At 43.8% G+C, this 17280-nt stretch overlaps 1 protein-coding gene across 2 annotated transcripts in view; it reads right to left on the minus strand.

Moving 5' to 3' along the window:
- LOC130362109 (gamma-aminobutyric acid receptor subunit rho-2) overlaps nt 1-17280 on the minus strand; it is a 131236-nt gene that overhangs the window by 26651 nt on the left and 87305 nt on the right. For both annotated transcript variants that reach the window (XM_056566092.1, XM_056566094.1), the window contains 3 exons: nt 10451-10518; nt 8804-9027; nt 6593-6675 (listed from right to left, as the gene is read on the minus strand). In XM_056566092.1, coding sequence (XP_056422067.1) covers nt 6593-6675; nt 8804-9027; nt 10451-10518 — 375 coding nt within the window. The remainder of the gene's footprint in view (nt 1-6592; nt 6676-8803; nt 9028-10450; nt 10519-17280) is intronic.

A 17280-nucleotide genomic window follows, 5' to 3' on the forward strand; every position in this document is an offset into this window, starting at 1 on the left:
GGTCTTAATAAAATCACGGTTAAGAACCGCTACCCCTTACCCCTCATCTCTGAACTCTTTGATCGCCTCCAAGGTGCCCACATCTTTACTAAATTGGACTTAAGAGGCGCCTATAACCTCATCCGCATCAGAGAGGGGGATGAGTGGAAAACGGCATTTAACACCAGAGATGGACACTTTGAGTATCTGGTCATGCCCTTTGGCCTGTGCAACGCCCCTGCCGTCTTCCAAGACTTTGTTAATGAAATTTTTCGTGATCTGTTATACTCCTGTGTTGTTGTATATCTGGACGATATCCTAATTTTTTCTGCCAATCTAGAAGAACACCGCCAGCATGTCCGTATGGTTCTTCAGAGACTTCGTGACAATCAACTCTATGCCAAAATTGAGAAATGTCTGTTTGAATGCCAATCTCTTCCTTTTCTAGGATATTTGGTCTCTGGCCAGGGACTACAGATGGATCCAGACAAACTCTCTGCCGTCTTAGATTGGCCACGCCCCTCCGGACTCCGTGCTATCCAACGCTTTTTGGGGTTCGCCAATTATTACAGGCAATTTATTCCACATTTTTCTACCGTTGTGGCTCCTATCGTGGCTTTAACCAAAAAAAATGCTGATCCCAAGTCTTGGCCTCCTCAAGCAGAAGACGCCTTTAAACGACTCAAGTCTGCCTTTTCTTCGGCTCCCGTGCTCTCCAGACCTGACCCTTCCAAACCCTTCCTATTGGAGGTTGATGCCTCCTCTGTGGGAGCTGGAGCTGTTCTTCTACAAAAAAATTCTTCCGGGCATGCTGTCACTTGTGGTTTTTTCTCTAGGACCTTCTCTCCAGCGGAGAGGAACTACTCCATCGGGGATCGAGAGCTTCTAGCCATTAAATTAGCACTTGAGGAATGGAGGCATCTGCTGGAGGGATCAAGTTTTCCTGTTATTATCTACACCGACCACAAGAACCTCTCCTACCTCCAGTCTGCCCAACGGCTGAATCCTCGCCAGGCCCGGTGGTCTCTGTTCTTTGCCCGATTTAATTTTGAGATTCACTTTCGTCCTGCCGATAAGAACATTAGGGCCGATGCTCTCTCTCGTTCCTCGGATGCCTCAGAAGTTGAACTCTCTCCGCAACACATCATTCCACCTGACTGCCTGATCTCCACTTCTCCTGCCTCCATCAGGCAAACTCCTCCAGGAAAGACCTTTGTTTCTCCACGCCGACGCCTCGGAATCCTCAAATGGGGTCACTCCTCCCATCTCGCAGGTCATGCGGGCATCAAGAAATCTGTGCAACTCATCTCCCGCTTCTATTGGTGGCCGACTCTGGAGACGGATGTTGTGGACTTTGTGCGAGCCTGCACTATCTGTGCCCGGGATAAGACTCCTCGCCAGAAGCCCGCTGGTTTTCTTCATCCCCTGCCTGTCCCCGAACAGCCTTGGTCTCTGATTGGTATGGATTTTATTACTGATTTACCCCCTTCCCGTGGCAACACTGTTATTTGGGTGGTCGTTGATCGATTCTCCAAAATGGCACATTTCATCCCTCTTCCTGGTCTTCCTTCTGCGCCTCAGTTGGCTAAACAATTTTTTGTACACATTTTTCGTCTTCACGGGTTGCCTACGCAGATTGTCTCGGATAGAGGCGTCCAATTCGTGTCTAAATTCTGGAGGGCTCTCTGTAAACAACTCAAGATTAAATTAAATTTTTCTTCTGCATATCATCCCCAGTCCAATGGACAAGTAGAAAGAATTAACCAGATCTTGGGTGATTATTTGCGACATTTTGTTTCCTCCCGCCAGGATGACTGGGCAGATCTCCTTCCATGGGCCGAATTCTCGTATAACTTCAGGGTCTCTGAATCTTCCTCCAAATCCCCATTTTTCGTGGTGTACGGCCGTCACCCTCTTCCCCCCCTCCCTACCCCCTTGCCCTCTGGTCTGCCCGCTGTGGATGAAATTTCTCGTGACCTTTCCATCATATGGAGAGAGACCCAAAATTCTCTCTTACAGGCTTCATCACGCATGAAGAAGTTCGCGGATAAGAAAAGAAGAGCTCCTCCCGTTTTTTCCCCTGGAGACAAGGTATGGCTCTCCGCTAAATATGTCCGCTTCCGTGTCCCTAGCTACAAGTTGGGACCACGCTATCTTGGTCCTTTCAAAATTTTGTGTCAAATTAATCCTGTCTCTTATAAACTTCTTCTTCCTCCTTCTCTTCGTATCCCTAATGCCTTTCACGTCTCTCTTCTCAAACCACTCATCCTCAACCGTTTTTCTCCCAAATCTGTTCCTCCCACTCCTGTTTCCGGCTCCTCGGACATCTTCTCTGTCAAAGAGATCTTAGCTTCCAAAAAGGTCAGAGGGAAAACTTTTTTTTTAGTGGACTGGGAGGGTTGTGGTCCTGAAGAGAGATCCTGGGAACCTGAGGACAACATCCTAGACAAAAGTCTGCTCCTCAGGTTCTCAGGCTCTAAGAAGAGGGGGAGACCCAAGGGGGGGGGTACTGTTACACCGAGCGCTCCGGGTCCCCGCTCCTCCCCGGAGCGCTCGCTTCACTCTCCCCGCTGCAGCGCTCCGGTCAGATCCACTGACCCGGGGCGCTGCGATTCCGCTGCCAGCCGGGATGCGATTCGCGATGCGGGTAGCGCCCGCTCGCGATGCGCACCCCGGCTCCCGTACCTGACTCGCTCTCCCTCGGTCCTGTCCCGGCGCGCGCGGCCCCGCTCCCTAGGGCGCGCGCGCGCCGGGTCTTTGCGATTTAAAGGGCCACTGCGCCGCTGATTGGCGCAGTGATTCCAATTAGTGTCTTCACCTGTGCACTTCCCTATATCACCTCACTTCCCCTGCACTTCCTTGCCGGATCTTGTTGCCATTGTGCCAGTGAAAGCGTTCCTTGTGTGTTCCTAGCCTGTGTTCCAGACCTCCTGCCGTTGCCCCTGACTACGATCCTTGCTGCCTGCCCCGACCTTCTGCTACGTCCGACCTTGCTTCTGTCTACTCCCTTGTACCGCGCCTATCTTCAGCAGCCAGAGAGGTTGAGCCGTTGCTAGTGGATACGACCTGGTCACTACCGCCGCAGCAAGACCATCCCGCTTTGCGGCGGGCTCTGGTGAAAACCAGTAGTGGCTTAGAACCGATCCACTAGCACGGTCCACGCCAATCCCTCTCTGGCACAGAGGATCCACTACCTGCCAGCCGGCATCGTGACACATACTATTTTGGAAACGACACCTCTAAAGGAACATAACAAGGGGTAAAGTGAGCCTTAACACCCCACAGGTGTTTCATAAATGTTCATTAAAGTGGGATGTGAAAAGGAAAAATTTAATTTCTTTCTCTAAAAGGCTGGGGTTAAAAACATTTTTCATTTTCACAAGTGTAAATAGAAGAAAATGCCCCACAAAATTTGTAGTAAGGACATACCTCATATTTGGATGGAAACTGCTCTGCGGGTGCAGACCAGGTCTCTGAAGAGCAGGAGTGCCATTTTGGGGAGGGAATTTTGCTGGAATCTGTGTCGGCGGCCTTGAGCGTTTACAGTGCTACCATGGTGCCAGTACAGTGGGACCCCCCCCCCCCCAAGTGCCATAATCTTGGAAACTACATCCCTCAAGGAACATAACAAGGGGTACAGTGAGTATTTACACCTCACAGGTGTTTAGAACAATGAGCTATAAATAGACAAAATATTTTGTGTTACCCCAAAATTTTCATGTGCACAAGGGGTAATAGGAGAAAAAGGGGTAATAGGAGAAAATTTTGGAACCCAATTGCTTCTGAGTATGGAAATACCCCATATGTGGACGAAACATGCTGTGCGGATGCACTACAGGGCTCAAGAGTCATAGAGCTATGTTTGCGTTTGAGGCCCATGGCATATCAGTAGTTGACTGTTACATAGATTCAGCGAAAAATAACAAAAAGAAACACCCACATGTGGCACCATTACCTAAAATGCGCACACCGCTCAGGAGGAGAGAGAGCGCTGCGCATTTGAGGCATCATAAAAAAGCCCTGATGATAGTGACCCATGACTCCAAGAGGTCTTATCAGGTTTTATATTTTTTTTTTTTTTGATGAAAGGGTTTTTTGGGCAATTTTGTGGTTTATGGGGTTAAAATTTGGAATGTACTCCGGACTTGGTACATTGGGGTCAAATTATGGGAAATTAAAATGAAAAGGGAAAATGACTAAGAATGTAGTACTCCATGGAAGTGTGATATTCCCTGAAGCAATCTAATACAGAAGCCTGGAGGATCGGGGCAAGTGTCGCATTAAGTGGTGGTGTCCTTCCGTATCCCAACATATTAATTTTTTCTGGGACTTACTGTCCCTAGAAAGTGCTGGCCTGGGACGATCCTGGCACCTATATTTCCCGTTCCTTGAGAACTCTGACCTGCTCTTTCCCGGTCGCCAAAGATCAGGGCCTTTAGGACTTCCTCCTGGAACTGAATGTATGTCCCTGTGTTGCAAGCGTACTGGGACAGTACAAAGGAGTTGTACATGGCAACCTGGACCATGTAGACCACAACTTTTGTGTACCATGCCCGGGTTTTCCACATGGTGTTATATGGCTTGAGGACTTAATCAGAGAGATCAACTCCCCCCATATACTGATTGTAGTCCAGAATATAATCAGGCTTGAGGACCGTTGTTGAGGTACCTCACACAGGGACAGTTGAGCTGCCGTTACCATGAATTGTGATCAGCATAAGGACATCCCTCTTATCCTTATACTTCACCAGCAACAGGTTTTCACTGGTAAGATCACGGGACTCCACCTTGGGCATAGGTGTCTGAACAAAATTTAGAGGGAGGCCTCTCTGGTTCTTCCGCACGGTACCACAAGCGGACGTGGATCTGGTGGCGAGGGATTTAAACAGAGGGATACTGGAATAAAAGATATCCACCGCCCCCCTTCCAAAAAAATACGCTGCAGCCCAAAAAGCAGGGGACAAAACGCAGTGCCCTGAAGCCCTAAGAGGGCCCGGTTCCCACTGAAAAATTATCAGCGGACCCTTGGGGACCTATTAGGGGGTCAGAGGGGGGGGGGGGGGGAGACTTTTTTTAAATTCTTCTTTAGACTTTTTACCTACCTGTCCCTTTACACAGCTGTCCCTGCTCTATGGATGTGGCAGGAGGACACTCACCAGTGCCCTGAGGGGGCACAGAAGGCTCTGAGGGGGGTTCCTGGCATACTTTCTCTGCTTTGCTCACTGACTGAGGTGGGCTAGCGAGCAGAGCAGAGAAAGGGGGACATTAACACCTCCCCTGCTGCTGCTATTGGTCGAAGATTCCGTCTGACCAATAACAGCGCTGCTGGGGTGGTGATGTGATCACCACCTCCCCCCAGCAACAGAGGGTGATTGGTGGTGTGTAGTGCACCACCGATCCCCTTCTGATTCTGGGTCACCCGGTCACACTTGACCCGTATGACCGGAATCGCCGAAAATCGCTGGTCTGGATCTGCGGTCTCAGGACCCCCCAAGGCATTGGTACAGGATGCCTACTGAACAATTTCAGCAGGTATCCCGTTCTGTTCACCGCCCGGTTACCGGCGGTGAACAGAAACTTTGAGGGCGTACCGGTACGCCCTTGGTCCTGGTGAGATTAAAGAAAAAAATGTAAATAAACATAAACATCACTGTGTGTGTAAATGTCCAAACTATTAAAATATAATGTCAATGAAACCAATCAATGGTGTAAATGTAAAGTAGAAAATTGCTGAGTTTTGGTCACTTTATACACATGCAAAATTTTAATAAAAAGTAATCGACCACGGTGGAAAAAATTAGCCATCATACACCTTTGTGTATGTAAAAAATTTTCAGTCATGCTCATTGTCTTAAAAAAAGATCATTTTCATTTTCTAAAAAGCAGCAAAATAACACAAAACCTTTATAAATTGGGTATCAGTGTAATCCTATGGGCCTATAGAATAAAAATAATGTACAATTTTACAAAAATTGCACTGCATAGAAACAACCCCCCCCCCCCCCCCAAAAAAAAAAAAAAAAACATTTGCTTTTGCTTTTCAAAATTATTATTATTATTATTTCAATCTTATTGTACACATCTGGTGATGCACAAAACAAGCCCTGATCTGGGTCTCTAGGGGGGAAATTATAAGTGCAATGGCTAATAAAAACAACACCCTTCCTTCCCTGCACACACACAGGGGGCAGGGCTTCACCTGCTCAATTTACATATAAATTGTCTGACTCCACATCCTAGTGAAGTGGAGTCACAGACAACGAATATGTAAATTAAGCGGGCGGAGTGCCACCCCCTGTGCGCGATTCACTGAATTTAGCCAAGGATCTTCTGGGGGGCATATATGGGGGAGATTTATCAAAACCTGTCAAGAGGAAAATTTGCCCAGTTGCCCATAGCAACCAATCAGACGGCTTCTTTCATTTTGCAGAGGCCTTGTTAAAAAATGAAAGAAGTGATCTGATTGGTTGCTATGGGCAACTGGGCAACATATCCTATGGACAGGTTTTGATAAATCTCCCCCTTAAACCGTAATAAGTGTATTGGGTTTAGTGTGGGTGAACAGGCTGACAGTTTTCCTTTAAGAGGTTAATTCATTGGCTAGTTTACTCACAGCTCTCAAGCTCCAAGGTACAGGTTTGAGTATCCAGAGGGAAACGACTGAAGTCCATGTTGCACATTGCTGTCACAGTGATTCTTAAAAGGGATAATAAAGAAATTACATCATTTTATCAAATATGTCCTATACAGTAGAAGTAATTTAAAGTTATATATGCATAAGAAATATTTAAAAAATAATTTAGTGCATGGTTATTTCTGTGTTAAATACATTTTTTGCATTAACCTGTTCTATATAACTATTCTGATGCCCCATTTATCCAAGCCACGTTAATCTTTATTTAATTCTAATGATCAGGATAAATACCACTATATAATTATCATTCTGTGCTCTATGTAAAAATCAAATTAAGTGCAATATTTTACTGTAGTTCAGGTATAATGGCCTTCAAAGGCCATTTAAACCTTGGGATTTGCTGATGTTACTGTCAAAATTTCATGTGGAGTTAGAGAATCTGTGGTCGGTTTCACAGGCACTGTACAGGTGTGTATTGCTGGTGACAATTATTAAAATGACCCTTACCACGTGGAAGTTTGTCATTGCGTTCATAGTAACATAGTTCATAAGGTTGAAAAAAGACCAGAGTCCATCAAATTCAACCTATATCCCTAATTAATCCCTGAGTTGATCCAGAGGAAGGCAAAAAACCCTCATACTAGAGGTAAAAATTCCTTCTCGACTCAGAATAAATCCCTGGATCAACGTTCTGTCCCTATAGATCTAGTATACATAACCGGTGATGTTATTATTCTCCAAAAATGCATCCAGACCCCTTTTGAACTATTTTACAGAGTTCACTATGACCACCTCCTCCGGGACAGAATTTCACAGTCTCACAGCTCTTACATGTGTTATTCTTTTTTTTTTTTTTTATTTATGTAAATGAGCAGTTTGGAGCATGGGTGGAGTTCCGAAGTCTTTCCCGGGCACGCTGACATCACTGCCGCTGGTTCAGCGATCCACCTGGCTCATAAACATGCATAGCCACCCCCTGCCTGCTCGCTACTACAATGCATGCGCTCAGTGTTGTGTTGTGTATTGTCTGCCTACAGCTTAGTAATTTAGTACAGAGTGAGGCAGGCAGGGGGCAGCTATGCATATTTATTTGCCCGGAAGAGCACTGAACAAGCAGTGGTGATGCCACCCTGCCCAGGGAATACTGCGGAACTCCACCCATGCTCCAAGCAGCTCATTTACAAAAATTTTAAAAGATGAATAACGCCAGAATGTAGCTACGGATCCGTAGTAAGGGTGATTTTAATTAGTGTCACCTGCACTAAACACTACAACAGGTTAATGCCGGTGACACTGATGACAGTTTTCCTTGGGGTTGTGTGGGATTAGAAAAACATGCCAGCTTTCTTCCAAACAGTGCCAGTGCCAACAGCAATAGCAAAGAACACACCTCCAAAGGAATCGGCAGGATAAACAGGCGCTGGGACTCTTCTTAGTACAAAAGAAGTTTATTACCAATAATGCTGTCTACAGGTTGTGTAATACTGAGTCCCATGCAGTTCTATGAAACTGATATGCAATACCAGGTATGGTTCTATTTTAGAAGAGACAACACCTTTGAAAAGAGTTTTCTTTATACTTGCTATTATGGTACAAAAACACTTTTTACATAGATCTTGATTTTAAAAACTATACATTATTATACACTATTCTCCACCAGGTATCTTGCATCAGAAGGAGCTTCTAAGCTGATTCATGAACATATACCGATACATATTCCAGAGAAATGTGACACCTAACCTCCAAAGACAGCTCTGTTATAATAGAGGACTTTCCACATAAAGCTATATAAATGCCCAGTTGCAAATAGGCTCCTTTTGTCTCTGTAGTATTGAGCCTTATAGAGTGTTGCCATTAGAGGACTCCATATTCCCATCTGTAAATAGTGCATGTAATAAGGCAATCAGAGGTATACAGAGGTGCAGTAGGATCCAATAAACTAATGTAGGTCCTGTATTATGGCTGGATACAATTCATATGCTCCATATGGCCATAGTATGTTTGGGGGACAGGCAACATGTGGTTATAAACAGCAAATCATATACTAATATTCTCAACGACAAAGCAAAGTAATCAGTAATACACATATAACAGAAAGGCATCACATGATTTCGCAACACATCACATTTGTAACACAGCTAAGCTACTCAAGAATATATACCGATATGCAAAATAACTGTAAGAACTAACCTCATACTGTAAAGTACTTGGCCATCAGGATAAACACGTAGCATGATGTTTTCTGTAGTTGTATCATGAATAAAGGATCGCTTTGAATGCACAAAAAACACATCAGGTACCCAGATCTTCTTTACTAGCCGGCTGTCAAAAGTCATGCTTTTATTTGTGGTACTAGGGAATGACAAACGCTCGTCCTTCCAGTAATGTCTCAGATACAGAGTCATTGTAAAATCCTGTATAGAGAGGGTAAAACCATGTTACCTCTAAACAAATGAAACAACTAAACATAGCAGATGATGACAATATGTGTACATAAGGGTGGCACGGGTGGTAGTGGGTGATGTAAGGCTGAAGGGTTCCACAATGAGGATAAACGTGAGGATAGTCATGAATCTGGAGTTTTTGTAGATGAACATAGGACATTCATGTACAGCAGGAAGGTGACTATTATTTCGAACTCCAAATTATTACGCTAAAGTCTGCTTCCTGTAGAGCAGTGGTCTCCAACCGGTGGTTAGGGAGTCACATGTGGCTAGCAACTTGTTAACTTAGGAACACAAAATTATGATTATATGCACCAAAGTCAACAATATTATAGACAATATTGTTATAGACATATTCTAACCAAAGATCCGTGTCAATCTAAATAGTATAATAATAGTGTCCGATTGGGCACTCAAATGGATCAGTAAATGGTCTATTTTTTTATTGTTGATATTTAACATTTCTCTCCTCCATTCATGAGTTACATGTGACTCTCAACCATTATTACAGCTAAATGTGGCTCACAAGGTTAAAAAAAATGTTGTGAACCTTTGCTGTAGAGGAAGGATCTAGCTCTAAAGTTCTTTGACCCCCAAAGTCTTTAGCCTTTGTCTACAGAAACAACCTTTTTACTGAACTTATAAATCTTCTCCTGAGGCCTGAAATTCCAAGGTACCAAGGCTGAAGTTTTAAACCATTTTGTATTCTTCTTATAGACTCTAATTCAACAATTAGGTGGAATATATGATTTGTTAGAAATATTGGGCCTCATTTACTAAGCTGAAACTGACCAGTTTTTGTCTGGTTATTTTGGCGCAGAGTGTCTAAGACATGTCTGCGCCAGTATGCGACAGTGTGTGCCTGGGAAATCCGACAAACCCAACATTGCATTGTGAAAAGCCGAAAAGGGGGCGTGGTCTGTTCCGGTCCAAAAGGGGGCGTGGTTTCACATCCCGACCGATTTACTATTGCATTCACAGAAAATCCTGTGGGTAAATGGCTGGAAATATCCACCTAGAAGAAGCTGGTCAGAAAATGTTCCCGACTTTTCCCAATAGTAAATAGAGAGGAATCCTGCAAGTCTGAAACAACTTTTCCCACTAGTAAAAACCCAACACTCTTAGTAAATGAAGCCCATTGTTTCCAGCAGAGTACTCCTTTAACATACAGTGTCACAGGCACTGCCAAATTATGGCAGCTATGGTTGGCTGGTAGATCCAGCTTGACCATTTTACTGGCTGTATAGTAATCAATGATTCTCATAAATACCCGGTTAACTGATAAATACCCAGTAGTAAAAGTTATGTTAACATTACTTAGCACAAGCTGGAAGGATAAATTAATTTAAAAAAATCTTATATAACATCAAACATAAAATAATTTCCAGATTACCATATCAACTTCAGATATGCTATCCAAACTCTCAACTTGCACATCAACTCCAACAGGGATTGCAGGACCTGCAGTAAAGAAGAGTTAAGTAATGTTGGTTTTTTACCTCATGTTGTCTATAACCTCCCATGATCTCTTAAAGGGGTACTCCATCCCTAGACATCTTATCCCCTATCCAAAGGATAGGGGATAAGATGTCTGATCGCGGGGGTCCCGCCGCTGGGGACGGCCGCAATATAGCATGCGGGACCCACCTGTTTCTGCTCCGGAAGCGCTGGAGTGTCTGGGTCCCGACCACGGGAACCGAAGATCGTGATGTCACGACTCCGCCCCTGTGTGATGTCACACCCCGCCCCTTAATGTTAGTCTATGGAAGGGGGCGTCACGCCCCCTCCCATAGACTTGCATTAAAGGGGCGGGGCATGACATCACATGCGGGCGGAGTAGTGACATCACAATCTTCATGTGGGTGCCACATGCTATATTGCGGGGTTCCCCAGCGGCGGGACCCCCGCGATCAGACATCTTATCCCCTATCCTTTGGATAGGGGATAAGATGTCTAGGGGTGGAGTACCCCTTTAAAGCATCCATAGAAGAAAATCATATCTTAAAGCCTGCTTTGTAAGCCACTGTCAATATAGAAACACATAAAAAATATAAAAATGTATATTTGTGGTTACATTTAGTAAAGTCCACCCTCATCACATTAATATGACATAACAACGTCCCCATCACCCGTGCATGTACATTTGTTAGCTATGGATTTTACAGTCCTAGGTAACTATGATTTTATGTGGTAATACATTTTCTTTTATAGGTCACTGAGACGTCTTTTCTGGATGGAAATGTAATATATATGAAGTCATCCATGCAGGTTTATAGACAGTAGTACACAATTTCTTCTATACAGTAGCTGGCAATAATGCTGTGCGCACACAAAAGAATGCAGCCAATTTACTGCAGGGAATGGACGGCAAAAGCAGAAAGATTCCAGTATTGGAAGCGGAGTCCATTTTATGACACGTCCCCCAGCATTACTATTATGTTGCCCTCCTTTTTTCTGTGATTCACTGTTATTTCCTTTTTGTATAGTCAACACAATGATCTGTACAAATATTAAGGTCGTTTTCCTCTTACAGCAGAATCACTGAAGCCGAAAGACAATTGTACTAATGGCCTATCTTATTACTGTAAAGCATGTCATTCCGGTATATTCTACACAGCTTGTTTACACAGAGACTCACATAGATTTAAAATCTCTTGAAGCAAGTTGGTCCTAGCAATCGAAACAGACGTGTAGCCTTGTGACTCCTAGTTCTGCATCAACCACATCAGGTGGGGGAGGGAATACCTCCACATTGTTATATTGTTTCTATGCAAGCTATTAGATAATGTTATGAGCGGAAAATGACAGCGGTATGTTTACATGTAATATATACACTGCAGATTTGGTGCCACAGATTTTTTACAACTTCAATATCAAATTTGCCGCACACGCGGTATGTCTGAATATAACATACTAATTAAAGGGGTACTCCAGGAAAAAACTTTTATATATATATATATATATATATATATATATATATATATATATATGTCAACTGGCTCCAGAAAGTTAAACAGATTTGTAAATTACTTCTATTAAAAAATCTTAATCCTTTCAGTACTTATGAGCTTCTGAAGTTAAGGTTGTTCTTTTCTGTCTGAGTGCTCTCTGATGACACGTGTCTCGGGAACCGCCCAGTTTAGAAGCAAATCCCCATAGCAAACCTCTCCCCATAGCAAAGAACAACCTTAACTTCAGAAGCTCATAAGTACTGAAAGGATTAAGATTTTTTAATAGAAGTAATTTACAAATCTGTTTAACTTTCTGGAGCCAGTTGATATATAAAAAAAATGGATAACCCCTTTAATATTACATTCAGATTACAAGTGGTACCTGTAAGGTTCAATTTACATCACATCATGGGGCAAAATCACTGTTACATCAGAATTCCTTCAAAATATTTATCAGACATACACCTCAGCCTAACCTATGCATAGCCACTGACTCCCAATACTTTTGAGTCCCACAAGCCAATTGGTTATGTTTGGGAAAAAGATGAAACTTAGTTACAAGTAGACCATAATTGATAAATTGAAGTCAATGGTCACATTGTGGGTATGTTGTAGTATACATTGGATTACATTTTTGAATACCTTTTTGGCAAAAAAGCTTCAAAAAATTATGGGGATTGGGTCCTTAAGACAATATTTAACTCATTTAACCTCTTAAGGACTGAGCCCTTTTTCACCTTAAGGACTCGGCCATTTTTTGCAAATCTGACCACTGTCACTTTAAACATTAATAACTCTGGAATGCTTTTAGTTATCATTCTGATTCCGAGATAGTTTTTTCGTGACATATTCTACTTTAACGTAGTGGTAACATTTTTTGGTAACTTGCATCCTTTCTTGGTGAAAAATCCCAAAATTTGATGAAAAATTAGAAAATTTAGCATTTTTCTAACTTTGAAGGTCTCTGCTTGTAAGGAAAATGGATATTCCAAATAATTTTTTTTTTATTCACATAAACAATATGTCTACTTTATGTTTGCATCATAAAATTGACGTGTTTTTACTTTTGGAAAACATCAGAGGGCTTCAAAGTTCCGCAGCAATTTTCCAATTTTTCACAAAATTTTGAAACTCGCTTTTTTTCAGGGACCAGTTCATGTTTGAAGTGGATTTGAAGGGTCTTCATATTAGAAATACCCCATAAATGACCCCATTATAAAAACTGCAACCCCCAAAGTATTCAAAATGACATTCAGTAAGCGTTTTAACCCTTTAGGGGTTTCACAGGAATAGCAGCAAAGTGAAGGAGAAAATTCACAATCTTCATTTTTTACACTCGCATGTTCTTGTAGACCCAATTTTTGAATTTTTGCAAGGGGTAAAAAGGAGAAAATTTTTACTTGTATTTGAAACCCAATTTCTCTCGAGTAAGCACATACCTCATATGTCTATGTTAATTGTTCGGCGGGCGCAGTAGAGGGCTCAGAAGGGAAGGAGCGTCAAATGGTTTTTGGGGGGCATGTCAGCTTTAGGAAGCCCCTATGGTGCCAGAACAGCAAAAAAACCCACATGGCATATCATTTTGGAAACTAGACCCCTCGGGGAACGTAACAAGAGGTAATGTGAACCTTAATACCCCACAGGTGATTCACGACTTTTGCATATGTAAAAAAAAATAAACATTTTTTTACCTAAAATGCTTGGTTTCCCAAAAGTTTTACATTTTTAAAAAGGGTAATAGCAGAAAATTCCCCCCAAGATTTGAAGCCCAATTTCTCCCGATTCAGAAAACACCCCATATGGGGGTGAAAAGTGCTCTGCTGGCACACTACAGGTCTCAGAAGAGAAGGAGTCACATTTGGCTTTTTTGAAGGAAATTTAGCTCTGGCGGCATGCCGCATTTAGGAAGCCCCTATGGTGCCAGAACAGCAAAAAAAAAACACATGGCATACCATTTTGGAAACTAGACCCCTCGGGGAACGTAACAAGGGGTAAAGGGAACCTTAATACCCTACAGGTGTTTCACTACTTTTGCATATGTAAAAAAAAAATAAAAAAATTTACCTAAAATGCTTGGTTTCCCAAAAAATTTACATTTATACAAAGGGTTAAAGCAGAAAATACCCCCCAAAATTTGAAGCCCAATTTCTCCCGATTCAGAAAACACCCCATATGGGGGTGAAAAGTGCTCTGCTGGCGCACTACAGGTCTCAGAAGAGAAGGAGTCACATTTGGCTTTTTGAAAGCAAATTTTGCTCTGGGGGCATGCCGCATTTAGGAAGCCCCTATGGTGCCAGGAGAGCAAAAAAAAACAACATGGCATTATATTTTGGAAACTAGAGCCCTCGGGGAATGTAACAAGGGGTTAAGTGAACCTTAATACCCCACAGGCGTTTCACGACTATTGCATATGTAAAAAAAAAAAAAATTTTTACCTAAAATGCTTCTTTTCCCAAAAATTTTACATTTTTAAAAAGGGTAAAAGCAGAAAATACCCCCCAAAATTTGTAACACAATTTCTCCCGAGTACGGCGATACCCCATATGTGGTCCCAAACTGTTGCCTTGAAATACGACAGGGCTCCAAAGTGAGAGCGCCATGCGCATTTGAGGCCTAAATTAGGGATTGCATAGGGGTGGACATAGGGGAATTCTACGCCAGTGATTCCCAAACAGGGTGCCTCCAGCTGTTGTAAAACTCCCAGCATGCCTGGACAGTCAGTGGCTGTCTGGCAATACTGGGAGTAGTTGTTTTGCAACAGCTGGAGGCTCCGTTTTGGAAACCGTGGCGTACCAGACATTTTTCATTTTTATTGGGGAGGGGAGGGGGGCTGTGTAGGGGTATGCGTATATGTAGTGTTTTTTACTTTTTATTTTATTTTTTGGTAGTGTAGTGTTTTTAGGGTACAGTCGCATGGGCGGGGGGTTCACAGTAGTTTCACTCTGGAAGTTTGAGCTGTTGCAGAAAATTTGCCGCAGCTCAAACTTGCAGCCCGATACTTACTGTAAGCCTCCGCCCATGTGAGTGTACCCTGTACATTCACATGGGGGGGGGGAACATCCAGCTGTTGCAAAACTACAACTCCCAGCATGCGCTGACAGACTGTACAAGCTGAGAGTTTTAGTTTTGCAACAGCTGTAGGCACACTGGTTTTGTATCACTGAGTTTGTGACCTTACTCAGTGTTTCAAAACCAGTGTGCCTCCAGCTGTTGCAAAACTACAACTCCCAGCATGTACGGTGCATGGTGTAAGGTGACTGCTGGGAGTTGTAGTTTGCAACAGCTGGAGGCACACCGGTCGTGAAACACTGAGTTAGGTAAAAAAAAAACTGAGTTTCACAACCAGTGTGCCTTCAGTTGTTGCAAAACTACAACTCTCAGCAGTCACCGACAGCAAATGGGCATGCTGGAAGTTGTAGTTATGCAACCAGCAGATGCACCACTACAACTCCCAGCATGCAATTTAGCTGTTTGTGCAAGCTGGGAGTTGTAGTTATACAACAGCTGAAGGTACACTTTTCCATAGAAAAAATGTGCCTCCAGCTGTTGCAAAACCATAAGTCCCAGCATGCCCATAAGGGAATGCTGGGAGTTGTGATGGTCTGCCTCCTGCTGTTGCATAACTACAGCTCCCAGCATGCCCTTTTTGCATGCTGGGAGCTGTTGCTAAGCAACAGCAGGAGGCTGTAACTCACCTCCTGCTGCTGCTCCGTCGCAGGAAAGTCCCTCGCCGCGGCCGTCGCTCCTGGGGCCCCGATCCCAACAGGGACGCCGGGGATCGGGGTCCCCAGCACCCGGGGTGCACGTCCCGCACCCCCTCACGTCCTCCGGAAGAGGGCCGGAGTGGGTGCGGGAGTGACACCCGCAGCAGGCGGCCCTGATTGGTCGTCCGGTAATTGGTCGGCCGACGAATCAGGGCGATCGTGAGGTGACACCAGTGCCACCTCACCCCTGCAGGCTCTGGCTGTTCGGGGCCGTCAGAGACGGCCCCAAACAGACAGTAATTCCGGGTCACCGGGTCACTGGAGACCCGATTGACCCGGAATCGCCGCAGATCGCTGGACTGACTTGTCCAGCGATCTGCGGCGATCGCCGAAATGGGGGGGCATAATGACCCCCCTGGGCGATATGCCGGGATGCCTGCTGAATGATTTCAGCAGGCATCCGGCTCCGGTCCCCAACCGGCTAGCGGTGGGGACCGGAATTCCCACGGGCGTATGGATACGCCCTGCGTCCTTAAGGACTTGGAATGCAGGGCGTATCCATACACCCTGCGTCCTTAAGAGGTTAAGGACTCAGCCTTTTTCCGTTTTTGCATCTTCATTTTTTCCTCATCACTTTCTAAAAATCATAACGCTTTCAATTTTGCACCTAAAAAATCAATTTTATGCTAATTTTTTGCGCCACCAATTCTACTTTGCAGTGACATTAGTCATTTAACCAAAAAATCCACAGTGAAACGGAAAAAAACATTTGCAACAAAATTGAAGAAAAATTTACATTTTGTAACTTTTGGGGGCTTCCGTTTCTACACAGTACAATTTTCGGTAAAAATGACACTTTATCATTATTCTGTAGGTCCATACGGTTAAAATGATACCCTACTTATATAGGTTTGATTTTGTCGGACTTCTGAAAAAAATAACTATATGCAAGAAAATGTATACGTAAAAAAATCTCATTCTGACCCCTATAACTTTTTAATTTTTCCGTGTATGGGGCGGTATGAGGGCTCAATTTTTGCACCGTGTTCTGAAGTTTTTAGCGGTACTATTTTTGTATTGATTGGATTTTTTGATCGCTTTTTATTCATTTTTTCATGTTATAAAAAGTTACCAAAAATACGCTATTTTGGACTTTGGCATTTTTTTGTGTGTACGCCATAATCAGTATCAGTATTATCGGTCATCTTCTGCTCTGGTCTGCTCGATCACAGACCAAAGCAGAAGACGCCAGGAGACAGACGGAGGCAGGTGAGGGGACCTCCGTCCGGCAGTGCCGATCGTCCACATTAAATGCCGCACTTCTGCAGATGCCGTGATCTGTATTGATCACGGCATCTGAGGTGTTAATGGCGGACATCCGCACGATCACGGATATCCGCTATTACCAGCAGGTCCCTGGCTGGTATCAGCAGCCGGGACCTGCCGCGCATGACCCAAGCATCACTCCGATGCTCGCGGTTATGCATAGGACGTAAGTGTAAGTCCTGGTGCGTTAATTTACCACCTCACCAGGACATACATTTACGACCTGCGTCGTTAAGGGGTTA

This window comes from Hyla sarda, chromosome 3 (assembly GCF_029499605.1).
Source record: "Hyla sarda isolate aHylSar1 chromosome 3, aHylSar1.hap1, whole genome shotgun sequence".
Taxonomy (NCBI): domain Eukaryota; kingdom Metazoa; phylum Chordata; class Amphibia; order Anura; family Hylidae; genus Hyla; species Hyla sarda.